The following is a 26019-nucleotide window of genomic DNA, read 5'->3' as shown; positions in this document are numbered from 1 at the left end:
CAAGTCCAACAACCCTAACAAAACCCAACCATAAGACGAACAACAATCTTTGGTTCTAGGAAAAACATTCTGTCCTTGGTATAATTCTTTCCACATTTTTAGTGTAATAACAGTTTTAGTACATGTGAAACTAGAATTCTTGAGGTACCTATAAAAATAAAAACCACCAGACTGTAAAATAGAGGTACAATTGAAATAATCTCATATGCCCCAGCCCTTACATTTCAGTGCATGTGTGTGGGACAGCATGGTACAATTCAAGTTAAACACAGCATAAGATATTTACCAGATGTAGTGTCTGCCACTTTAGGGCTTGGTGGCACTTTTGGCTTTGAAGTAGTATGCAGGGATCCCTTAGGAACTGAAAGAGAAAAACTCAGGTCATGTGAGTCATTGGGATTCCTTGATTCTTAGTCAGCTAACACAACAGGCCTGGCAGGGAATAAGCTTGAACTGTATGAAAAACAAGGCAACAGAGACAGACAGAAAGGGAATACAAGTGCTACAAACAGACCAGGCATGAAAATTCCTTGTTTTTGGAAAATGAAGTCTGAGAAACAATGTTTGAGAAGTCATCAGGATAAAGAGGTTTTTGGTGGTGTTTTAATCCTCATGTCAAAGGAGACAGGAATTAATATAAAGCTTCATTCTCCTTCTCGATATGTTTGCCTGACTTGCGAAGATGGCAGGGATCACATTAAGTTCCAGGGCTGAGAGTTTCAGCAGACTCCAAGGGCCAGACACAATGACTGTGCCCAGATCCAGGCTTCTGACACTCCAGTTCTTTGGGTTAGATTTTACTTTGCTCCTTATGGTTAGTTGGAAGTAACAAGCCCTGTCTTACAAGGTGAGTTTAAGTTCCATATGTGGACAGTGAATGATGTGATAACTGTAGTTCCCTAACGTTTTCTCAACTTCCCAGGATCTTTATAAATCTGGCACTAAGGAAGCTTACTATATAGCCTATCTTACACTTTCTTTTACTTCTCCAAAATTAGTCATACTCATAATTTTGATTGTTGTAATAATCAAATTGTTTGATGGTTGTAAGATCTCTAAGTATAAAATCATTTTAGGGTCATTATGGTCCAAGAGCAAAGAACTTTGCTTTAAATGACTTATAAAATAGTGAGTATTTGTTCCAATTTTTTAGTTCTTTTTATCTTAAAGAACTAAACACATATATAAATTTTATAATGTAAGTTGCAGAGACTAACTATGGAGCAGAGACTGAAGGAAGGACAATCCAGCCTGATATAGCTGTCTCCTGAGAGGCTCTGACAGTACCTGACTAATACAGAAGTAGAGGCTCACAGCCATCCATCGGACTGAGTACAGGGTCCCTAATAAAGGAGCTAGAGAAAGGACCCAAGGAGCTGAAGGGTTTGCAGCCCCTTAGCAGGAACAACAATATGAACTAACTAGTACCCTCAGAGCTCCCAGGGACTAAATCACCAACCAAAGAGTACGCATGGCTCCAGCAGCATATGTAGAGTAGAGGATGGCCAAGTCAGTCATCAATGGGAGGAGAGGCCCTTGGCCCTGTGAAGGTTCTATGCCCCAGTGTAGGGGAATGCCAAGGCCAGTAAGCAGGAGAGGGTGGTGTGGCGAGCAGGGGGAGGGGAGAAGAGGGAGGGAACAGGGGTTTGTTCTTGTTGTTGTTGTTTTGTTTTTTTGTTTTTGAGGGGAAACTGGGAAAGGAGATATCATATGACATGTAAATAAAGAAAATATCTAATAAATTTTTTTATAATGTAATTCATAGGTATGCTCTGGAATATCTAGAAAGATAACCTACCTATTACAAAATTTTATACTGAAAAAGGGTGTGGGTTAACACTGTGTTGTGTATTGAGAGAAACAGTAGTGTTAGTTGACATGTGGCTAACTGTACATACTGATTATTCACTCATGCAGGTGTTCTCTTAAAGTTTATGCTATTCAAAGATAACAGAGGATAAATTAGGATATGAATACTTATTTTTCAAACATTTTATGGGATGACAACATAGATCAGTGAGTAAAGGACCCTACCACCAAACCTTGCAACCTGAGTGATATTCAGAACTAACATGGTTCAGATAAACAAGCACCTAACATTTTCCTTTGACTTTCACACAAATACATGTATGTGTGGCACACACATACATGGACACACACACACACACACACATACACACACAGTAAATAAAATATGAAACAATAATATTTTAAAATACATATGTGTACATACATTCTTGAAAGTCTATGAAATCTAATATATTATTTGGATTTTTTTTTTTAAGAAACATTCTTTCATGTTGAAAGAGGGAGATCTAGGTTCCATTACCAAAAAAAAACATCATTATAACACATTTGGACTTCCATTACTAGTTTTCCCTTATTAATACCATTGACAAGGTCAGAAAGATTTGGGTTGCAGCTCCTGTTGACTGCAGAGGCCAATGGACTGGAGGTTGGCTCAGTTGGAACAAAACCAAAAGCCTCTGTCCTTGTAGTTTGCCAGTCCTCTAGCCTTCCAGAGTTAGCATGGAGTGAACTGGGTTAGTTTTCTTATGTATCTTGTGTTGGTTAAAAAGCTACTTTAAAATTAAGCACATTTAAAATGTATGCTTTAATCATAGGAAATCATAGAAGGACCCTAATTTACTGCATTGAAGTTTATTAAGTACAAAGTGTTCTTCAAAAAGATAAAATCATTAATAAATTTTCCTAGTAGTTTATATCTCCTTCACTTAACTTTGTATCCAGGAATTTATAGTCTAGAAGTGTGAACTCCCTGTATGTCCTACTTTATATTTATCATTTTATTGTCTTTAAAATTTCCATTTATCCTTATCTATTACTCCTGTCCTATGCTATGTATTCAATCAAATCTTGATAGCTGTTTGCCATGTAATTTTAACAACTATTCAATTTTATAGTTAGAGTATTAATTTTTTTAAAGGTTTATTTATTTATTTATTTATTATCCAGCATTCTGTCTGCATGTATCCTGCAGGACAGAAGAGGGCACCAGATCTCATTATAGATGGTTGTGAGCCACCATGTGGTTGCTGGGAATTGAACTCAGGACCTCTGGAAGAGTGGACAGTACTCTTAACCTCTGAGCCATCTTTCCAGCCCCTATAGTATTAATTTTATATCAACAAGTTTACATACCTGATTTATTTAGTAATAGTCACTTAAAATATTTGACACATTTTAGCCCTGTTTTATCCACTAATTATTATTTTTAATTAATCTTTAATCATTTTACCAGAACTCCACATTCTCAATAGTCTAAGAATTGATTGTGATTTTAAATTTCTAATTCTTTGGATAATGTTGCATTAGGATCTTTGTATATTTATACCTCAAAAATATTATTGTCATAATAGAATTTTGTAGTTAATATGAACAGATTTAATAATATTTAAAGCAGGAAAGGTTTTTGATTATTAGTGAGATGGAGACTATAGAATAGTCTTTTAATCAATTATCTTAAAAGGAATAATAAATAAAGAATCAAATATAACAGGTGATACCTGAAACAATAATAGAGATCCTGAAATTATTTGTTATTCCTGGTAGTATTCAAGAATTATCACCTGAATCAAGACTAATATGATGTTGATAAATATTTTCTTTTCCTACCTCTGCACCATTTGTGACAGTAGCTTTTCTTCCCTGGCTTAGTGGGCAACTGGCCTCAGATAAGTTTTGGAAGCAAGACTCAAATTGGTACTCATTAAATTGTGTGATTGACAAGGAGAAGGGAGTACATTCTGGGATAGCAGGAAGGTCAGGAGGATAGCTTAAAATTATAGAGGAAGGGAGTAAGTGGCTCTTCTAAGAAAACTTCTTGTTGGCCATTTCTCTCTGAAACAATAAGATGTTAGGAAAGCTTTGCAGATGAACTCTCCTCATGATGTGCTTCCTGATTAAGTTCAGTATGTAAACATAAATACTTTGAGTTACCAAGGAAAGGGAACCTTATTTGACGATGGCTAAAAACTCAACTTGCTGGAACTAAGTAACTAATTCCCTAACTTCAGGTTTGTACAACCTGAAATAAATTTCGTAGTTTCTCAGAAAACTAGGAATAGTTCTACCTCAAGACCCAGATACACCACTCTTGGGCATATAACAAAAGGATACTCCACCATACCACAGGATGACTATACTCAACTGTTCATAGCAGCTTTATTTGTAATAGCTACAAATTGGAAACAACCTAGATGTCCCTCAATTGAAGAATAGATAAAGAAAATGTGGTTCATTTATACAATGGAATACGACTCAGCTATTAAAAGCCAGAACATCATGAATTTTGCAGGAAAATAGATAGAACTAGAAAATATCATCCTGAGCGAGATAACCCATACCCAAAAGGACATGCATGGTGTATACTTACTGATAAGTGGATATTAGCCATATAGAATACTCATAATATGCGCCACAGACCCAAAGAAACTAAGTAATAAAGAGGAGTAAAGGGAGGATGCTTGAATCTCACTCAGGAGGGAAAATTAAATAGACATTGGAGGTGGCTGGGGAGAGGGAACTGGGTGGAAGAAGTGGTAGGGAGGAGAACTGGGGTTGGAGAGAGAGGGAGAGGGATAGGAGAGAGAATAGAAATTAGGACTTGTATCTCTGGAATGAGCCAGAGACCTGGGATGGTGAAGGCCCCTGGAAGTCTATGGAGATGACCCTAGATGAGGCTCGTACCAGCAGGGGATATGGAGACTGAAGTTGCAACCTCATATAGCCAGGTAGGACTTCCAGAGGAGGGAGAGGGACACCAACCCACCCGCAAAACATTTGACCCAAAATTTGTCCTGCCTACAAGATGTTCAGGGATAAAGATAAAGCAGCGATTGAGGGAATGGTCAACAAATGGCTGGACAATTTGAGACCAATTTGAGATTCCATAGGAGAGAAGCAACTCCTGACACTATTAACGATATTCTACTATGTTTGTAAACAGGAGCCAAGCATAACTGTCTTCTGAGAGGCTTCATCTAGCAACTAATGGAAAGAGATGCTTCTATTAGTTGTTAACTAACACACAGCCAAGCACAAGATAGAGCTCAGGGAGTCTTGTGGAAGAGTCAGGGAAAGGATTGAGGGAGCTGCAGGAGTCACAGACACCATAAGAAGATCTACAGAGTAAATTAACCTGGGCCCATAGGAGCTCACAGAAACTGAACCACCAACCAAAGAGTATGCATGGGCTAGACTAGGCCTCTTACACTTATGTAGCAGATGTGCAGCTTGGTCTTCATGTGGGTCCCTCAACAAATGGAATGGGGGTTGGGGGCTGTCTTTGACCCTGTTGCCTGTCTTTGGATTCCCTTTCCCCTAGCTGGCTGCCTTGTCTGGCCTTAGTGGGAGAAGATACCCTTAGTTCTGCTGGGACTTGATGTCCCAGGGTAAGTTGGTACCATGGAGGGCCTTCAAGTCTCTGAGGAGAATGGGGAGGGGGAAGGAGTGTTAGTATGAGGGTGATACAGGGAGGAGAGGAGGGAGGGGTGCTGCGATCCAGGTGTAAAGTGAATAAATAAATGAAAAAAATTTAACTGACACATAACGTGTTCTCCTACATAATAAAGTGTTCAAATATGAAAACAAACAAAGATGTTAAAGTATAAGCTTTGTAGTTACCTGGCTCTTTTGCTGGCCTTCTTGAGTGTGGTGTTTTGAGCTTGGGAGGTGTGCTGGTTGTCTGCCTGGGAGCTAAAGGAAAGACATAGGTTCACAGCTTTGCAGCCCCTGACCCTTCGAGAACTATAGTGTTTTCTAGAAGCTCAAAGGTATTGGCTGAGTGACTAAAGATAAATAAAGTCAATAACTGCTGTCAATATTTCCAGAGCTACAAGGAAGAGGGATATTAAAGGTACAGGATAAAAGAGGTAGATTAAACACACCTCAAATATTCAGCTTGCAAAGGAGAACTGCTGGTGTTTTAGAAATAGCTACTTCAAATATTTTTTGAATAGGTTAAAAACAAAGTTACCTCATTACTAACCCACATGTGATCATGGATATGTACATGTATTCTTTAAATACAAACCCATCTCTTCTAAATAAGGAAATCACTATTACAAAAATTCGAATAGAATAACTTAAATAGCAAGTCCAATAGAAAAATTAAAGTACAATTTTATTGGCTATGTTGAGGAAGAAAATTGAGCACTGCACTTTTCTGCGAAGCATTATTCTTCACTGGAGAGACTCTAAGGAAGACTATGGAGCAATTAGTATAAAAATAATTTGTTTTCTTCAATGAGAAAATTAAAAGTATATCCCATCAAAGGAAAGGAATTGTCAGGTCCAGGGCTGTAGCCTTTGAGAACAGTGCCTTCAGTAGAACTAAAATAATGAAGGTCAGAGCACATAACATGTTATCCCCAGTGTCACACACAACTTTAGACACCTTAAGAAAAATACTGCTGAAAATAAGAATTATTTGATATTGGAAGCTTGATAAGAAGAAACAAAATGATGTTAATGCTATGTAGTTTCAGAACCTTTAAGAAACATTCACTAAAAATGAGTTGTTAGGCACTGGAAGTGTGTATGAGTCCTCAGAGCAAGCTTTAGGGTGGCTTCTTCCTGATAATAAATGGAAATATACAAGGTATACAGTGATTTCAGGGCTCTTCTCTGGCCTGTAAAAGACACATACCAAGATACACACAAGGTTATTCTGGCTGAACAACACAGTGGTTTAGAGCACCATTTGCTAGTCAGGGTCAACAAGTACATTTGCCATCCAAACTGAAATGATATTTAAGAAGCATTCTAATCCTAAAATGAGTTATTTGAGCTTATTGCTGATGTCATGGTTCAGCCACTTTTCTTGCTGAGGTCCAATTAATGTGCTATTTGCTTTCTCAAGGCAAAAAAAAAAAAAGACCATGTGAGGACAAGGTTATGTTCAAAAGCAATTCCAGGAAATGTTATCCATGACAGTCAGGCAGATGTGGGGTATATGCCTGGGATCCAAGGACTAAGGAGGTTGAAACAAGAGGAACATGAATTCTGGGTCAGCCTGGTCTACACTGCAAGCTCTCGTTCTCAAACAAAAACAAAAAGAAATAAAAACAAATAAATCACAGGTAGTATATACAATTAGGCACTCAGTATGTTAATAGGCTATTGAAAGAATTTTTGGCAATGATAATTTTAACTGATATGAGATACATTCCATTCATGTGGTCAATGTAGAATTTGGGTAAAAAGTTAAACTAGCATTTACTAGGCAATATTACTTAATAAGTGTTTTAGAATACAGTTATCAAAATTAATAACTTATCTCCCCTGGAAATAGAACCATATAAAATAGGGTTTTTTTATGGTTTTGTTTTTTTGTTTTGTTTTGTTTTTTTGTTGTTGTTTTCTGAAAAGGTGTATGAGACAGGATCACATCATGCAGCTGAGGCTGGCCTTGAACTCAAAGCAATTTTTCTGTTTCAGACTCACAGAATGCTGGAGTTACACACATGAACACCCACCTGGCTTAAAATAGTTTATTGACAACCAGAACAGAAGCTTAGACCTGTTTATGGCTAACTCCTATCCTGTGGAACACCGTGAGTACTGCAGAAATTGTATTATAATCCACAAAGGTGTTTTGCTTTCCTTAGGATCAAACCCCACTATCAAGGAAAACTTTACAGCTAATATACGTTAATTGCTACTTCTCCACTACCAGGGGACAGTGTACAGGGAAATGCCATACTACTGAAGGCAGGAGGGGGTAGCAGAGAGGCCTCTATATAAGGGCATGAGGATTGGTCAATATCCCATAATGTGGATTACACAGCAAAAAAATGTTTCTGTCAGTATTGTATAATTTCATACATAAGTCAGCTACCTCAAAATACTTTACAGTTATAAAGCTAGTGAAGAAGACAAAGTAATCCAAATAAATTTACATATATACTTCAAAATAGAATAGAATATATATGATCTTCTTCCTAAAGATTCCTATTTTCTAAACTCAAAAACTAGAAGAGTAGTGGAGATGTAGTTTTTTAGTAATATGCTAAAGGTTTACACATTGCCATTCAAGAAAGACTACTGATGATAGACAGATACCAGGTTTAGTCTGAGGCTCATCTGGTCTGGGTAGGATTATAGTTTGGGAAGAAAGAGGTGATGTTTCTATGGTAGCTGAAGGAAATTATGTGGGGTTACTATAATGCTAGGCACACTCAGATTACAGACAATAGTCAGGATGGCAATGAACAGATGTCAAAAGTAAGAGAATGGTTAAATTACAGGAAATTTGAAATACTAAGAATAAATATGTTTCTTCATAACTCATTCTATTTAAAAAGCGCAGACTTCAGATGGCAAAGTGCTTTTGAGATAAACAATGTCATTACTTCAAGACTCTTCACCTCCTCCACAATGCTTGAATGAGAACCACGAAGGGAAAAAATAACTTTAAAATTATAGCACAGGCCAGTTAAGAGGTATTGACTTTCACTTGGATGACAGAGAACAAAGAACCAAACACGTCAAACCATCATGATGAAAAGACTGTTACTGGGAAGTATATCTCTAGGTCAGAAAGTAGTTCCAATGGCAGTGAGTGCATCATTTGGAAAAATGCTATATTTTATATTCAGCAGTTTGACTGATATAAGAACAGTCAGAGACCAAGATCAGTGATACTAACTGATAAGACATTTTTGGAAAATGACTATGAACACATAAGGAGGAAAATTCACAACAGTGGAAGGATGTGCCACATGAGTTCACAATGAGGGCCATCCTGAGATTCTCAGGGGTGACACATTGAAGACAGAGAACACACAGTTCATGCTGTTGAGGATGCCATTACCTAGTGTGGTCCCTGGAAGCTCAGACACATATGTAAGAGAATCCACAACTGTATCAAAACAAAGGAGAATGAGTTTAAACACTGTAAGATATTCAGTTCCACAAGTGTTTCCTGTGTATCTGCAACCTCATTCTCAAGAATTTATGACATAATTTTACAGACAAAACAATGTATTTCAGATGGGACAAAAAGGAAGAAGTCATATTTAAGAGCACTAAACTGCTGATACTCACGCTTTATCAACAACTGACTTTCAAGTGTATTATGCCTTGATCTTCAGATACGAACAGATATAAATAGGACTTTTTTTTTTCAGAGATCATCAACTATCACATTAATTTTAAGAATCGAAGAGCATTAGAGGTGCTGGTATATGTAATTCATTGCTAAGACACATGCAGAATAAGTGTGACTCTCTAGGTTGATTCCTAGTAAGGGTGTGTAAGTGGATCTATAGATGGATTAGAAGTGCATCTATAGCTCTTCCAGTCTTTTCAATCAAGTACCATGGCTTGAATAGCAGAATGAGTTAATCATAGCATAAAACCTTTTACCACCTTCCGTCCTTGGCTCCTCTGGCCTGAGAGGTTCTTTGGTGGTGGTATCTACATACTCTGTTTCAGCTGGCACTGGGGAAGAAACACGAAATGGCAGGTTAGTGGTGGGTAGGGCAAAGTAGGTTATCATGGAGCCCTGAATTTAAGTGAAAACATAGGTTAGTTTTCCAGATTATGAAAACTATTGCAACTGAGTGAAAGTGAAGCTAGGTTTGACGTTTGCTGTGTGGGAAACAGAAAGGCAGATACACACGCACACATAAATGGCAATCAGGGCCCAGTATAGCAATTATTACCTAGAGTAGAGTAGGTAATTTACTTCCTTATGTTTGTTCGCATGAATATTTCAGTAAGGAAAAAAGTTATGAGTCCTTTGGAAACATGATAAGAAAGCCTGAAGGTGACCTGAAGATGACAAATTTCATATACACATGTGTACAGATATATGTGTGTATATATACAAAGAATAATCAAAAAATTTTAAACTATGAGTTTCATTAACAGAGGAAACTAGAGAAACTATGACACTTGTACTGGAATATAGCAGATTGTAGCTAGCATGGTGGCTCCCAAGAGCCATTGGCTAGGCATAGAGACAACACAAGGAACAGGCTGCTATGAAATGTCACGAAATGGCCCAAGCATGGCAACATTCAAATGACGCATTTTGCAATGAGATGGAAAAGCACATATTCTTGACTTTCCACGGGGAACATTTTACCTATTGTCTTCTGTGGTGACTCAGTGCTAAATGCAACCAATTCCAGGTCATCAGAAACTAGCAAAGGAAACAAGGGTACAACTGGTCAAGGATCTGTTGTAAATATCAGGTAGATTAAACAGACTATTCAGAGGAGTGTTAGATACCTGGTAAATGATTCAGTTGCCTGGTTCTGATAAAATGCATCTCTATGGATGAGCACTTAAGGAGGTCCTCATAACTTAAGTCAAATCCGAAACATAGTTGTTTTGGCTACCATCAATAAACACACCTTTAATCTTCATCAGGAATGCCAAACTGTCATCTCATCTAACTAAAAGATGCTATAAAGAAATTATAATCCTATGCTGAAATATGGAATTCAAGTTTTCAAATCTAAGCTCCAGAGAGCAGCAGCAATATTCCTAATGCTGACATTGAATTCTGTTTGTAATTTGAAAGGCAATATGTTTTAAAAGGTTCTCTATAGTTAAAGGACATAAACGAAAAGGGATTAGCACTCTTTTAGGTGGCTCAGTGATCATTTAGCATACTGCTTAATAGAACCACACCTTTATAACTGTGGATGGAATTAAGGAATAGAATCACCTCAGAGATTTTCTGACTACTTAATATGTGATGTTATCATTCTCCAAAAAAAATACAGAGCTAACTCAATAAAATAAAGGTAGGTATTTTGTACACAATAGAATAGTAGAAGATAAAGTATTACTAATTTAATATCACCATACAACCATGGAAGAATTTTTTATATTTCAACAGATAACATGAAGGGGAATATAGTGTGTTTCTGAAGCTCTTGGTAGAGCCAAACAGATAAATCAATCAATTTACCAGATTGACTTTGTGTAATTTCTAGGCTTGGTGAGGTCACTGGATTCAAAACAAGAGTTTGAAGTTCAGTAGGAGCTGGAACAAAAAGACTTAAGTTAGCCTGTGAACATTTAAAAACAAATTTAGGTGATGGTAAAAATGACTAACATTTTGTGCAGTGTAAAATATGAAAATGGTATGATACCCAAAGTCAATTGGAGCATGGACCAAAGTGATGCAGGGCCTATTGACACACTAACCTTGTTGCCTTGCTCCTCCAAGTGCATGTGTAAGCCGCTGTGATTAAGACTGAGTGGTCAGCAAAGTCTGAAGCTTTTACTATCTAACCCTCTATAGATTAAAATAGCTACTTCCTGCTTTGAATCATCCTCCTTGCAAATACACTATTTATTTGTTATTGACCATCGCTAAGGATTCCCTTAGGAACCCAAGCTACAATGTTCATCTGTTAATTGAAGTAATAAATACTAACACTCATGGATACCCAGCAAGGTCACTACTTAGTAAAGAGCAAGAGGCATCAGTAACTCCTGGAGGAACTTATCAGTGATCTAGGAGCTGGGAGCTTTTGGTGTACAACTTACTTTGTTGATCATAGGGTATCTCATGACTTAAAATAGAGTAATAAGCATAGTACACTGATTTGATGGAAAACAAGTTGCTAAGAGGGGGTTTAGATCTCTAAATTACTATAGCCCTATTGATCTAAGCACTAAAGAAAGGAGCGACAATATAACTCTCTGACATTTTAAAGAGAATTTCAGGGCATACAGATATTTTTCAGTGGCTCCAAGGAGGGATGATTAAATAGCAGGTAGGAGATACTTAAGGTTTCATGACTGACTCCAAAGTATGAAATGGTGTCCTAACCACCGTCTTCCGAGGCATGAGCAATACTGACATGACAGCAGATGGCTTTAAACAGCAAGGGAAAGAGCACTCGCTGAATGTCAGAAAAATTGTTACCCAGTGTTGTTTCTAGAGGCCCAGTACTGTGAATGTTGAGTTCAAAATTATTAAAACTAATTAAAAGCAGTGGATGAACATGAGAGTTGAACACTCACAAAATGCCTTACATTTTCTTTCACAACATGAGTTTCAAATGACAAACATGTTTTTAAATTCTAAAACCAAAGGGAAGCAAACAGTTGCTTTCTGAAATGCCAGTCACAGTAGCCAAGCTGATTATGGAAAACAGTCACAATCGTTTTGAACTTGGCTATATATTTCTTAATTCTGTCCACATAAGAGATTGCTGGGTACCTGGCTTTCTGGCTATAACTAATATGGAAGATGGCTTTGGAAATTTCCTAAGGTAGTATGTATAGAAGTATACATGGAAGTAGTTAGTATATTGTATTTCTTGGAAGTTGAAAACAATTAATTATCTGCTTATATAACCAAGGCTAAGCAACAGAGCTTATGTTTGATGCTAATACAGCAGTTCATAAACATGAATGACTAATACGAACCTTGCCATTAACTTATCTTTAAAGAGAAGAACTTGATCCAAACTAATTTTCCTGGGGAATTAGGGACAAATTTCCCCCAAGCCCTGCTCTTATGGGAAGCTCTTAGGAGGAACAGCTGTTAACTGGACTCTCCTAAGTTTACTTAAACAGGAGCTTCCCACTGCAGGTATTACTTTATGACCCATCTGGGACAGACTGCTAGTAGCCCTTAAAGCAGGCATTCCACATTTACCCGACTTGGATTCAGACACATCTGGACTTGCTGTGGTTTTAGGTCTGGGACGTGGACGGCGTGTCCGCTGTACACTAGGAGCTGAAGGAAGAAACTTTCTATTAATTTCATGCTTTTGGTTTTGGAAAAAAAAGAGACTAGGGTGAAAGTATCTTTCCTTGAAATCTGTGGTATGTATGCTTTTGAATTAAAATACTTTCTACTATTTTGTTAGTTTTTTATTTAAATCACCAAAGACTCTTAAGAAAGAAACCTAAAACATAAAATTAAGTCAATGAATGATGAGAGACATAAGTCTCCAATGTCAAACAATGCTTATGCTAAAATCCATGTGGCTGGATCTTAGGTTGACACTGAAAGTTTTCAGCTTTCCTAAGGATCCATTGTGCCATGATATTTTTCTAACTTACTCTGTCTTGGTAAGATATAGACACTACTAGCTGAGTTTGTAACTCAGCTTTAGATGGAAGCAATGTTTAGACAAAAAAATACATGATACATTTAATAAAGATAACAAGCACAGTAATATTCTAGGTCTACGGATAGCTTTTAAAAGAGGTAACTGTAAGAACCTTTAATATTCTCAAGAAGCAGTAGTATATGAGGATGACCAGCAGCAGATGGCAACACAATCTAATAAAGCAGATGACAATGAAGTCAGGATGAAGATGCAGTGAGTGCACATGAAAACAAGAGCACAGTGCCATTACCTAATGTTGTTGTCTTGGGAGCCTTGGTCCTAAGAGTGACGGGTGCAAGTGCCGTAGCAAGAACTGGACAGAAAGGAGGCAAGTCAACCAAAGATAAATTTTTCATGTTTAGGCTAACTTTGAGAATATCTTTAGCTTCAAAACTAACAGGACAGAGACACTAATTTCTTCCACATTTGGCTAGACCATAGATGGGTGCTCACTACATCATGACATAGACTTATAAGAAGGCATGGTACAGAACTAACTAGGTCACAGTATGTAAGATGCTCTTCTAGACATTTGACTGACTGCTCCACTACTGTTGAATTCTGCTGGCCATGTTTTTATGTTTTCATCATAGATGACTCTCTGAAGAAAAGCTAAAGAAGGACACTTTTCTTCTAATAATGAAAGCTTTATTAGTATCCTTGAGTTTCTATAGAAACTCATGAGATAGCTTCATACAGGTTTTATTTGTCTGCTGTTAAAAAATTATACAAATTAAAAGTTTATTTGTTGAAAAGTAAGAAGACAAACTAGTGAAATATCCTCATCTGAAAAGTAGTCTTTGATTTTAAAAGACAGTTGAACTTTCTAGAAAAGGAGTCTCTATCATGGAGACAGCGTTGAAACATTTCAAGAGCATGTATCTTTAGGTTTGACAGCTTGCTACAATCTTAATCTTTAAAAAACTATTGCTCCAATGTATCATAGTTTATCAAGAAGCATTCTGAATAAAGAAGCATATTTTTTGTAATTGTCGACGAATACGCAGCATAAACATGACAGACGGAGATTCACATGAAAACAGTCTTAGTCAGCACCCTTTAAAAATGCACATGTCACAGTGTTGAGCAGGGAGTTACATGGGGGTTTGATGTCCTGAAGTTAGTTCATGCATGGTGCTCATGAATTCAACAATTAACATGGCATAGAACTGAGGATCATTTCAAGGTAAAGAATGTAATGGAGTGACGACAGAGGATGGTAATGGAATGGTCCTAAGATGCAGAAGTGGTGATAGATGGTATGGTAGGAAAAGTACCGAGATTAGAAAGACACACATTCTTATTACCCACGGTTGCAGGCACTTCGGTGCTAAGAGCACTGGGTTCAAGATCTGTAGCAGCAACTAATTAAAAACAATGAAATAAACATATATAAAAAGTCAGTAAGACAACAGCACACTCTTACTGGAATAAGGAATGAATTTAAGGAACTATTTCCAATCTAATACTTGTTACTTGATGATTTGGTCACATTGTGCCCTGGTAAACATTTCAAGAAGTACTCAGCTGCTGCCTATACTTTGTGCTAAACCTCTTAATAGAGTCAAGGTAATATTTCTTTAGGTATGTGGACTATCTCATTCCAACTACTATTGAAGACTGTCCTAGAAATTTTAGACATTTACCAAAGCCGTCTCATTCCAACTACTATTGAAGACTGTCCTAGAAATTTTAGACATTTACCAAAGCCACACAGATATAACTTGGGCTTTGGTATAGAAGCTAGAGGAAAATAACATGTTGAAAGGTGTGGGACTACAACAGTTTTTCTGTATGAGATTCAGCCAAGGATAAGGCAAATGAGCCAAATGTACTCTGAGAACTCATGAGTAGGGTTGGGCTGAGATCTCATGTATGACAAGGGTGCTCAGCAAACCAGAATAAGGGACATTTAATAAGTGTGGTACCGATTAAACAGCTAGCTCTCTGCTCTCCGTACAAAAGTAGAGAATTCCAGATAGATAGGCAGATCACTAATGGCTTTTGGATTAGATCTAAACTTCTGAATTCCTTCATTCAAGTCCTTCATTCAAGAACTTCTATCAACAGAGAAGAATGTAACTTAATCAGTAGTACCAAAATAAGTATGTGGTAATACAGACAATACTTATGCAGAGATCATAAGCAAATCAGCTGCCACACAAGACCCTAATGTTTTTCCTTCTACACACAGCAATGGAAGCAAGAGTAGGCCATGTGGCATTTTCACCCACACAAGCTCACCCTTCTACCATTGGTCTTCGTATGGCTTCCCCAGAGCTTCTATAAGTACCCCTGTGACCAGAAACTCAATTTACCAGGTTTAGTTAGAGGACCCTCAGGAGTTGGTGTGGTTTGAGGTTTGGGGCGTGGACGACGGGTTCGTTTTCGTGTTTTAGGAGCTGAGGAAAGAAAATCTTCATTATTACAAAGTGTATAGTTCAAAGGCTATGAGAGGGTGCTAAATTTAGTAAAACATCAGATTTTCTCATATTTTAGGCAATTCAGATTTTCAACTTTTTAACTCAAAGATCAAGAAGTGAAGAGGAAAAATAGAACTTGTATAGAATGAAATTGTTAAAGAGCCAGGAATAGTGGCACACACCTATAGTCCCAACACTTGGGAGGTTGTGATAAGAAGAGTGCTAGTTCGGGGAAAACCCAGCTGAGATACTAAGAAAACTTGAGGCTGGACTATATAGGGAGAACCACTCTTTACACAAAAATGCTAAGAATCCCTGCTAAAACATGGTGGTGGCAGCGATGAGTGGTCAGGAATTTTTATTTGAAAGTTTGTGAAAGTAAGGCTGCACACATAACTAACTGAAACGTCAATCAAAGAACAAATGTCACATGGTAAAAGTGAGTGAATGGTTAAATAAAGCAAAGAATTTCAGATCTTTAAGGAAACTCCTCAATGGTGTAGAAATGGTTAAAATTATAAAAATTGCTTTTGTGAGTCACATTCCCCAGAGCACACACAATGATGAAATGATTCCATGTGGTTACAAGCCAGACAGATGATATGGGTTAGATTTAGGGTAAGTTTCACAAGGGACAAGTTCTTTAAAGAGCCATAATGATTTTCATAGAATGGCAAAGAGAATGATGGTGAGAACCATGGGAAGTTGAACAAGTGACTATGACATTGATGGCATGAGTTTGGCAATGGCAAGAGAATGGACGCAGCCAGCATCACAATGTGGTAATACCTTTTGTTGTCACCCAGGTCTCAGTTCTGAGTGTCACAGGTTCATGTTCTCTTGATGGAACTAAGCAAAGGCATTAAAATAAACCAAATGACTCTTCTATACAGTTGAAAAATGAGACCTTTTCTTCATTATGAACCTTCCTAGCATAGTATAATTTCTACAACAATTATGACACCTTTGGAAAACACTCATTTGTAAAAGTAAGCAGTTGACTTCTTAAAACTCCATCATCCCTAAGTCAGGTAACCATTTTGTTATTGTGTATTTCTCATCTAATGAATAACCCAGAGTGGACTGTGGAGCCATTGCTTAGCACTCAGATTAGGTGAGAAACTAAGGCATTGGCATGAGGAACTGGTGGGGTTGCTTCCCCACAGACAAAGGAGGAGTATGCTCTTATGAGAAAGAAGAGGCTCCTGGTGTCTACCAGCCCAGTGCTCCACTGCACTGCCCTATCACAGTCCTAAGGCCTAGATTTACACGTTCAAGAGGATATGCATATCCTCTGAGATATAGGAAGGATTACTACAGCCTTGTAGGGAGAGCTCAGCCATAGAAATACTCCAGAGACTCCTCTCACTAATTTCATTTATATCTCCTCCTTTACATTTTCTTCCCTTCTTTTCATTTTCATCCAGGCTCTAGTATGCTTTCAAGACTCTACTCCTTTTTAATCTCTAGTCCCTGGCTCCAAATACTTACTTACCTAAGACTTTTTGTTTGCACCCCCCAAATTCATTGCGCTCATGCACAGACTCTTCCTATACCATCTTCAACTATACTTAAAAGGTTTCCACTCTGTCTTGCAAAAATCAAAATATAGCTTCCACATCTATCTCACTCAAAGGTGTTAGTAGGATAAGGAGGAGGTGGAAGGTATTTAATAGTGCTTTTTATCTGAACCAAATATAATTATCCCAAAGTAACTTTATTTTTAGGAGATAAAAGGAAGTTACAAAGATGTGTGGTTATTGAAAAGGTTGCACACAGGAAGCAGTGGGAATCTATTTGCCCACAGACTTCCCTCACTCAACCTTGTTTGACGTCTGTACAATGAAGATACTTGACAACCCACCCCTCACACACAGAATTGTATCCTTGCTCCATTTGGGATACACTGGAGGTTCTCAGTCACTCAGAAAACTCCTGCAACCCTGCTAGGTCACAATGCTGAGGCTGTTTAAACCGGGTACAAGTGCTTTACCTGGTTTGGACTCCGGTACTTGAGGACTCGGCATAGGCTTTGGGTTGGGACGTGGATGATGTTTTCTCTGTGTTTTGGGGGGAGCTGAAGGAAGAAATTATTGGATTACTTTGTATTTTTATTATTTTTGAGTCAGGAAGCCATGGAAGGTGCAAAGATGATAGCTCGCTGGTTCTCACATGTTTATCATCTAGTTTTATTTCAATCATTAAAAAATTTATGAAGAAAAAAATACTATTTAATTATAGAAATCAAGGCTAGTAATTGTTATCTAAGTTTCAAAAGATGGCTTGACCAGAACTAAAATGGATAGGAACAATTCCTAAATTTGAATGGATAGTGTGCATTTCTACTATCTATGATTCATGATGTATAATTGAATCTTTAAAATCTATGATATGTTCTCTATATAATTATCACCTAAAACTTATTAAATAGAAACAAAACAACAAAATATTATGCCAATAGAAAAAAGTGTAATGTAAATTGTGGCCCCTTTGGGCGCCAAGAATTGTTAATGTCTTCTCTGTGTGCCTGAAACTTGTGACATGTTTGCAGCAAAATCACCCTTCAAACAAAACACAAAACAGGACACAACTTCAAGTAGGTAATGTGGTAGATAAACGTCCCAAAGAAATTTCATGTATAATGTCTTAAAAGCTGACAATTGTAAACTCTTCTTAATTTTGAAATAGATATAAGTGAATGGCTGCAGAGACCCACCCAGCTGCCACTTGAATTGAGATGAGACTCTTGACATGGCAATAAGACTTGTTACAAAAATAGCTTAGCAACATTGCCTAGTGTTGTTCCTTAGACCTCGGGTCTAAGAGGGATGGGTTCCAGGACTACAGCAGGAACTGACCCAAAACAACACAAGCCAAAGAGATTTAAAAATGCATATTGAGTTAGAACATTTACATATACCATATATATCTAGAATATCAACTGTCCCAAGAGAAAGAATATAACTAAGTCTTTCTCTGAAAGTTTGCTTTTTAAGAGTTTGCTAAACTTTTGTTGGGATGGTTGTTGGTCTCAGCTTTTTAACTACCTGGTTGACTAGAAGAAAGGAGGGGAATAAAATGAGGAGGAGATATAAATAAGCATAGTAGTCATTATGACATTCTAGAAGATTTTAATTAAAAAAAATCTAGCCTATATAGAAAATACTGCATTAGAAAATATTTTAATGTATTCATTTCATATAGCCTTAGAAAGGTAAACTAAAAAGAACAACATGAGTTACTATGTTTAAGTAAACACTGATACAAGTTTGAAGCATATATTAAAAAAAAAATCATTACATGGCTTGTGTCTATCTTGCCAATCTTGTGGAATGTGACACCTCTATACAAACCATACGAGAGCAGCACAAAGGGGGCTACCAGTCTAACACCTAGTGTAGCATCTGTCTTCCCCTGGAGCATAAAAAGTGGAAATCAAAGAGTCTGTGTATAATGCAGTGTCTCTGCATCTTACTAAGCTCTGAATCAAATCTTCATAGTCCTCCTTCTACTGGCCTGCTAGACCCTTTCAAATGCAATATCATCAACAGAGTAAGTGAACACCTATGAACATCTGGACTGGACTGTGTTTCTAGCTGACCCTCTATTTTCTCTATTGATCAAAATCCTGTAGTGTATTCAAGGTCCAAACCCAGCCAACCTTAATATTGTCTTTTTCTAGATTTCAGATTGTTACTTTGTGGGTATATTGTACAGCATGGCCTCAGCTAATTGTAGTAGAGGGGGAGGAGGAGGAGGAGGAGGAAGAGGAGAAGGAGGAACATCATCAACAAGAAGAAGAACAAGACACTTTCTACAGCAAATCTATTATTTACAATTGCAAATGTGAGTCTGGGAACATGTAAAGGGCTTAGGATTTGTTTATTTAAACTAAATATACTGAGTTTGCTAGTGTAGTTTCACTATTAAGATTTGAATAGGAATGCATAGTTTGAAATTTACTAAATACAAAGTTGCAAATAAAAGGCCTTACATTGGAATAAAAAAAGTTATTCCAGGTCCTATTGGGTCTTACCCTCCTGTATTTTCCTTCAAACATCAACAGAAGTTATTGATGTGGCTTTAGTCCTCACACTCTGATGTGTAAGAGCTGTGACTGCCTACCACAAGCACTGCGTCTCTGATGGGACAGACCACCAGGCTCAGCCAGAAGCCATGTAACTCCCAAATTTACCAGTTTTTGTTTGAGATGCTTGAGGGCTCAATGTGGCTTTAGGTCTGGGCCGTGGGCGGCGGGTTCTTTGTGATATTTTGCTAGCTGAAGAAAGAGAAAGCTCATGTTACTTTGGACCGTATAGCCTTGGATACGGAAAAGAGCCTTCAATGGCTCTCAGATTTACTAAACTGGTAGGAGATTGTTCTTTTAGTTTGAATTTTTCACTCTTTTTAAACAAGTATGCCTTTTTGTCATAGATGGTGGTTTCGAGTAAATTCCTGTTTATAGTTGGCTTGCTCATTCAATGCAAAAAGACTCATACTCTTTTGGAGAAAGTAATAGACCTCCATTTTGGAGAAAACGATTGAAAAGGAATATTTTAGGAAGGGTGGGAGAGATTCAGGTCATATTATGATAGAAGCCTATAATTTAACATTTCAAATGGGTCATCCTTAATTTGTCAAATTTGTAGTAAAATATATCATTATTTACATATATCATTATGTACATATAAATTACTTAAATTATATCACCAAAGAAATGAACACACTGTAGTAATAGTTTTCAAAAACAGGTATAGAAACCTAGATGTTCAAAGGAGCAAAAGAGTGGTTGCTTTTGTTGGGCAGTCATTCCACTGTGGTTAAAACTCAGTTGTAACACAGAATTCTGTGATGTACAAAATAACAAGGCACTTTCAATAGTTCCATGTGGCTATTACTGTTTAAACTAAATTCATGCTTAGCTCTCATAAACACAACAGGAAGCATGTCTGTAAGAAGTTTTGAATTCTCTAGCAGATGTCTAAAGATGATGGATACTTTCTTGGAAAGGTAGAAAGGCCACCTCATGGAGATTTAGTGGATTATACAATGAGCAATAGAAGCACTTGACAAGTAAGGGTGTTACCTAGCGTTGTCCCAGGGGCTTCAGTTCTAAAAGCAACAGGTGTTTCAAGGTCTGTAACACGTTCAAGGTCTGTAATAGGAACTGAGTTAACAAATATGAGCTATTAAAAAACATGTATAAGCATACAACATTTGTTTTAAAATGATTCTGCTAGCACAACACAACACAGCATCTAGAATGTGTGTGATGTATATATATAATATATAACATATAATATGTAATATATATTATATGTAATATAATATATAATATGTTATATGTGTATAAAATATATATTTGTATAATATATGTATATATACATATGTCATATGTATATAATATATAATATATAATGTGTTATATATTATATGTATATAAAATTTTCTGGTTGAAGTGTATTATGGACTGAACTGTGTCCTCACAATTTATATACTGAAGAGGTAAATCAAAGTGGGCTGTATTTGAAGACAGAATGCTTAAAGATGTAACTAAGGGATCATAAGGTCAGGTCTCTCCAATTTGTCAAATGTCCTTTATTAGAAGAGATGGTAAGTAGGAACATATGTAGACAAAAGGCCATGTGATAATATAGCAAGACAGCCATTTATGATCCAAGGAGAGGCCTCAGGGAAAACCAGACCTGGAAGCACTTTGGTCTTTGAGTTGTAACTTCCAGAGCTATAAGAATAGATCACTGTTAAGGAACTAATATGTGAATTGTATCTTGGGTATTCTAACCAGTACCCCCAGAGCTCCCAGGGACTAAACCACCAACCAAAGAGTACACATGGAGTACCCATGGCTCCAGTCGCATATGTAGTAGAGGGTGGCCTTGTGGGACATCAATGAGAGGAGAGGCCCTTGGTCCTATGAAGGCTTGATGCTCCAATGTAGGGGAATGCCAGGACAAGGAAGTGGGAGTGGGTGGGTTAGTGAGTAGGGGGAGGGAGGATGGGATGGGGGAGTTTCAAAGGGGAAATAAGGGGATAATATTTAAAATGTAAATAAATAAAATAAAATAAAAAATAACAAGAAAAAAGAGCAGCTGAGGCTCTTGCACAGGACTGGGGGTGGGGGGCAGAAGAAACTAATATGCAATACTGTGGAATGGCTGTCCTAGTAAAACTCAAGACAAATACCAATCCTTCTGTCCAGACAAACAGTAGCTAGCACTGCTCTCCCAGACCGGCATTATCCTTGCTCTCATTTTGTAATGTTGCAGGCAAGCCATTTCTCATGTTACAATGATTCTAACAGGGAAGATTTCAGGACATTTTTACCCATGCCCATACTGCTAATGTTAGAAGTATGAAGAAATGTAACTTGTATTTTGGACCACTGAAAAGAAAAATTACCAGGTTCATGAAAATATGACTGCATACAAAGTTTTGTAGTTAAGAAGTACATGAGAAGCCATTCAAAAAAAAAAAAATGAAAAACTTCTCATGACTTCATTAGCTGCCAAACATAGAAGTAAAACATCTTCTTAGATGCATCCCTTCCAATTGTAAAAGTCTTGACAGCCAATAATGCTCCCTTTCTACGGGACATCTGTAACAATGTGGTATTTGCAACCATTGATGGTTCTCAGGCTCTTTGACCCAAGGACCCTTTGTTTATCATGGAGACCTAGTATATTTAGAGCTGGGTAGCTTTAAGTTTGTGTTCTCTCAGACAATTTCTGGAGATTAAAAAGAGGTAAGCTTGAGTTATTTTGAAGTTATAGTTCAATATGTTAGAAAAATTTTTAAAAATCTTTAGGGATTTCAAAGCTTGGTGAACTTTCTTGAGTTCTAGGCCATGTATGAAAGCTGTAACCCATACTATGTTATTTTATCTTTTGTTATTGAAGGTACTTTTGAGGAAGAAATACCAATATACCAACTGAAATTATTAGTTCAGAAAATCAAGACTAGCATTTTCAAAAAATTCTCCTAAAATTATTTGATTGGGCTAACATGGCTGAGAATCATCTAAATTATGGTGGAGAGAGAGAAGACTTCAATTCATATTATGACTGGAGTTTAATATTTAAAGATATTAACCTGATATTATGCTATTCAGACTACTAAATCAGATTGATAATATGCCATTCAGTGTACAAAATCACATTGCAAACACATTAACAAACAAAAGAGAAGCTTGACATGTACAAATCAGAGGTAGGCACAACAAAGATACATACATAAAACTGGTTTAACAAAGAGTTTTGGTTAAACCAAACCATAAAGCAACATGTAAACACCTTAAAGCAATTTATGAGGCAAACCAATCACACAAACTAGATCCACACAACTAATAAACAAGAGGCAAGTGCTTCTAAGGATGAAATGAAATGAAGAATTCAAATGAAATGAAGAATGTAATTGGGTAGCAACATGAGATGAACCTGACAATGAACAGAAAACGGTTTTGCTGGCTCACAAGTATTGTTACCTATTGTGGTCACTGGATCCTCTTTTAAAGGAGTAACTGGTTCAAAGGCTGGAGTAGGAATTAGTCAAAAAATAACAAAAACAAAATAAATAAAAAGCCCAAGCAAATGTTAAACTTATCAAAACCTACTATGTTCATTTAAAACAAATTCTGGCAAAATAGAAACATGTCTGAAAACCACTTAAAACACCCAGCCATGTTGTTAACTCTGAACCAAGAGAATATAGTGTCTCACCACTTAGATGTGAACTCATCTCATAAGAGGGAACCAGAAGCCTTGTATGTTCAGGTCTGTAAAGCTGTCCTCATCCTCTTAGGATCTGAGCCTACTTAATGTGCCGAACATATAGCTAATGTTTGAATATAGCTTGTATCCTCTGTCCACAGGTACCGTTAGTTAGAAAGTAGTGGTACTTTTGGGTGGTGGGATCTAGTGAAAAGGTCTTAGATCATTGAGGGCATGAGATGGCTTGTACAACTCCTTCATAATTCTGTATAATCTTTTGAGCTTTCCAGAGAGGATAAATAAAAGAGGAAAAAGAAACTGGCTCTTCCAGTGCTCTCTATTCCTGGTTTGAAATATGATCATTTTCTGGATCTTATAAATACATCTACCACAGCACCACACCATGAGGTGATACAAGCTCAGAACAGCCTTCACCACAGAACCTGTGATATGCCATCTAGACCGAGTCCACCTCACTGAGAAGATACCCAACTTTAGTACTTAAGAGAACATGATGAGGGACATCCACTCAGTCTGTGGCATAGCAAGGCACCCAAAGAAAGTGTGGCCATAACTCAATTGTCTGATGAGCTCTAAGCTCCTAAGTTCAACATTAAAAAGTCTTCAACATGCCCTATAGGCCATTAGATGCAGGAGCCTCATGAAAGCTACTCAGCTCCTAGAAGCCTTATCTTTTTTTGTGAGAGGAAACTTGCTTCTTTTCACTGGCTCTTGTGCATGCTCTGCCTTCCTGAACTTCCCCATTATCCTTCACTCAAGTCTATGCTATCTTCTCTGTAGGGACTACTTTTACATTTATAAACATGGCAACCAAAACAACATGTTGCAGAGACTCTACAGAGCCTGAAGTATCAACCCCTTAGCACCAAACAGAAAATGTTTGTTGTTGCCTTGTTGTTATCCAGTGCTTACTATGACTCACAGGCCTTGACAGTAACTGAGAAAACATCTCCCAGTAGAACAATCATATACTTGTTGTCTTGTTCACTATGAACGCTTGGTAATGACTAGCATAGCCAGAAAAACAACCATTGCAGAGAAAATCCTAGCACGCAGAACGTAAGGACTCAATGCCCCTATCCCCTGCCTTATCCTTTATCTAAGTTATTGGCCCTCAATTGCCATTATACTCTCTGTGGGACCTGCTTGGATAGGCTATCAGAATTCTTAACCCAGGACCTACACATTACCCAGTTCTGTCAGAGGTGCTGCAGGACTCCTTGTGGTTTTAGGCTTGGGATGTGGATAGCCTGGTTGTTGAGGCAGTTTGGGAACTGAAGGAAGAAAATATCAGGTTAATACAGGATTTGGGGTTTCAGAAATGGTGTCTAGGAATACACTTCTTATGGTTTTGTAAGCTTCAAGAAAATTCCCTTTTGAGCTTTGGAATATTATGTCTTTGTTTTGATACTATGTTTTTTTTATGTCACTTGCATTTCTCTGAGAAACAAAACTCATGAAGAAATATGAATCTATATATCAAGAGTATTTCCTATAGGTTCTCATAAGGACTCCTGAGTGAAGAAATGCCCCAAAGACTTGAAGCGTTATAGCACACACAAGTACAGGTGTCGGTGTTTCATGCTAATGATAGTCTGAATAACTTCAATTGACCAGTCTTGAATACATTTTCTATTTTCATCCACAACAAAACATAGTTTTATCATTCCAAAAAATGGCAAAAACTAAATAATGCAGTTGGTGAAAATGCAGTTTAGAGCTTCAAAAAGACCCCATCACATTACAAGAACTGCACAAATGAACTCAACCTAGAAGGTACATAGGTTTCCCTGTAGCCATGGCCAGAGATGGATGCCCCACAGCAAGAATGTGGATGTGATGCACCTGACATGCACAGAAGCAGAGACAAGACAAATCTAAGCTGTGATAGCGAATCGATATGCAAATATATGTATATATATTATTTTTCAATAAGTTGTTGCTCATATAAAAGAAGTCCTTTTAACACACATAAACATATTAAGTAGTTGAATGGCCAGAAGATGCAGAAGCTTTGTGAAGCAGTGGTCATGAGGATGATAAGATGGGAAAAAAATGCAGATGCAGAAGAACATGGTATGTCATTACCGAATGTTGTCCCTGGAACCTCAGTACTAATAACTGGTTCAAGGCTTGTAGCAGGAACTGATTGAAAGAATCAAAGAAACCAAAGAAACCTTATGAATGAATAGAATGTTAGAAAATTCATCTTACCAGTAAAAACATGGTTTCTTCAGCTGAAACATTATTTTTAATGTTATTGATTCTGAAGAAAATAAATGTATCTTGTTTCTTTAAATACTTCTCTAAATGATCACTCATTTGATTCAGAGATTAGTCACAGCCTTTGGGCTCTGCTGAGTATCTCCTCGAGTTTAGGTATAGACCCAGAACTTTTATAAAAGGTAAGAGTCAGGGTATACATCCACTATAAACATTGACTAACGCCAGATGCAATGAACAGTTCAGATATTTGTAATGGTTTACAGACTCTGTGGTGATTCACAACCACTTGTTAGTACTTTTTGCCTCAACGGGTATAAAGTTTGTATTTATATCCTTCCTGGAGTATATGCTGGATACATGACTTACTAGAACCGGACAGACAGGAACAGGTATACAGGGTGAGAAGGAGGCAAAGGGAAAAGGTAGGGGGTGGTAAGGTCACTCACACTGTATCGTCTGTCTATGATCACACTGTATCGTCTGTCTATGATCACACTGTATCGTCTGTCT

At 37.3% G+C, this 26019-nt stretch overlaps 1 protein-coding gene across 35 annotated transcripts in view; it reads right to left on the bottom strand.

Moving 5' to 3' along the window:
* The window catches only part of Abi3bp (ABI family member 3 binding protein), a 229041-nt gene that overhangs the window by 41756 nt on the left and 161266 nt on the right, over positions 1-26019 (bottom strand). For 10 of the 35 annotated variants that reach the window (XM_031364086.1, XM_031364088.1, XM_031364093.1 and 7 more), the window contains 16 exons: positions 25372-25428; positions 24474-24557; positions 23037-23084; positions 20622-20702; positions 19731-19814; positions 17529-17612; positions 16325-16384; positions 15431-15514; positions 14390-14476; positions 13363-13425; positions 12653-12733; positions 10949-11023; positions 10115-10171; positions 9343-9465; positions 5647-5718; positions 287-361 (listed from right to left, as the gene is read on the bottom strand). In XM_031364086.1, coding sequence (XP_031219946.1) covers positions 287-361; positions 5647-5718; positions 9343-9465; positions 10115-10171; positions 10949-11023; positions 12653-12733; positions 13363-13425; positions 14390-14476; positions 15431-15514; positions 16325-16384; positions 17529-17612; positions 19731-19814; positions 20622-20702; positions 23037-23084; positions 24474-24557; positions 25372-25428 — 1215 coding nt within the window. Of the gene's footprint in view, positions 1-286; positions 362-5646; positions 5719-8836; positions 8885-9342; positions 9466-10114; positions 10172-10948; positions 11024-12652; positions 12734-13362; positions 13426-14389; positions 14477-15430; positions 15515-16324; positions 16385-17528; positions 17613-19730; positions 19815-20621; positions 20703-23036; positions 23085-24473; positions 24558-25371; positions 25429-26019 lie in introns of all 35 variants that reach the window. The other 25 variants (XM_031364116.1, XM_031364117.1, XM_031364118.1 and 22 more) reach the window with 16 other exon arrangements.

This window comes from Mastomys coucha, unplaced genomic scaffold, assembly GCF_008632895.1.
Source record: "Mastomys coucha isolate ucsf_1 unplaced genomic scaffold, UCSF_Mcou_1 pScaffold12, whole genome shotgun sequence".
Classification (NCBI taxonomy): domain Eukaryota; kingdom Metazoa; phylum Chordata; class Mammalia; order Rodentia; family Muridae; genus Mastomys; species Mastomys coucha.
Note: the sequence above shows the minus strand (reverse complement) of the source record. Positions and strands in the feature narration are given on the sequence as shown.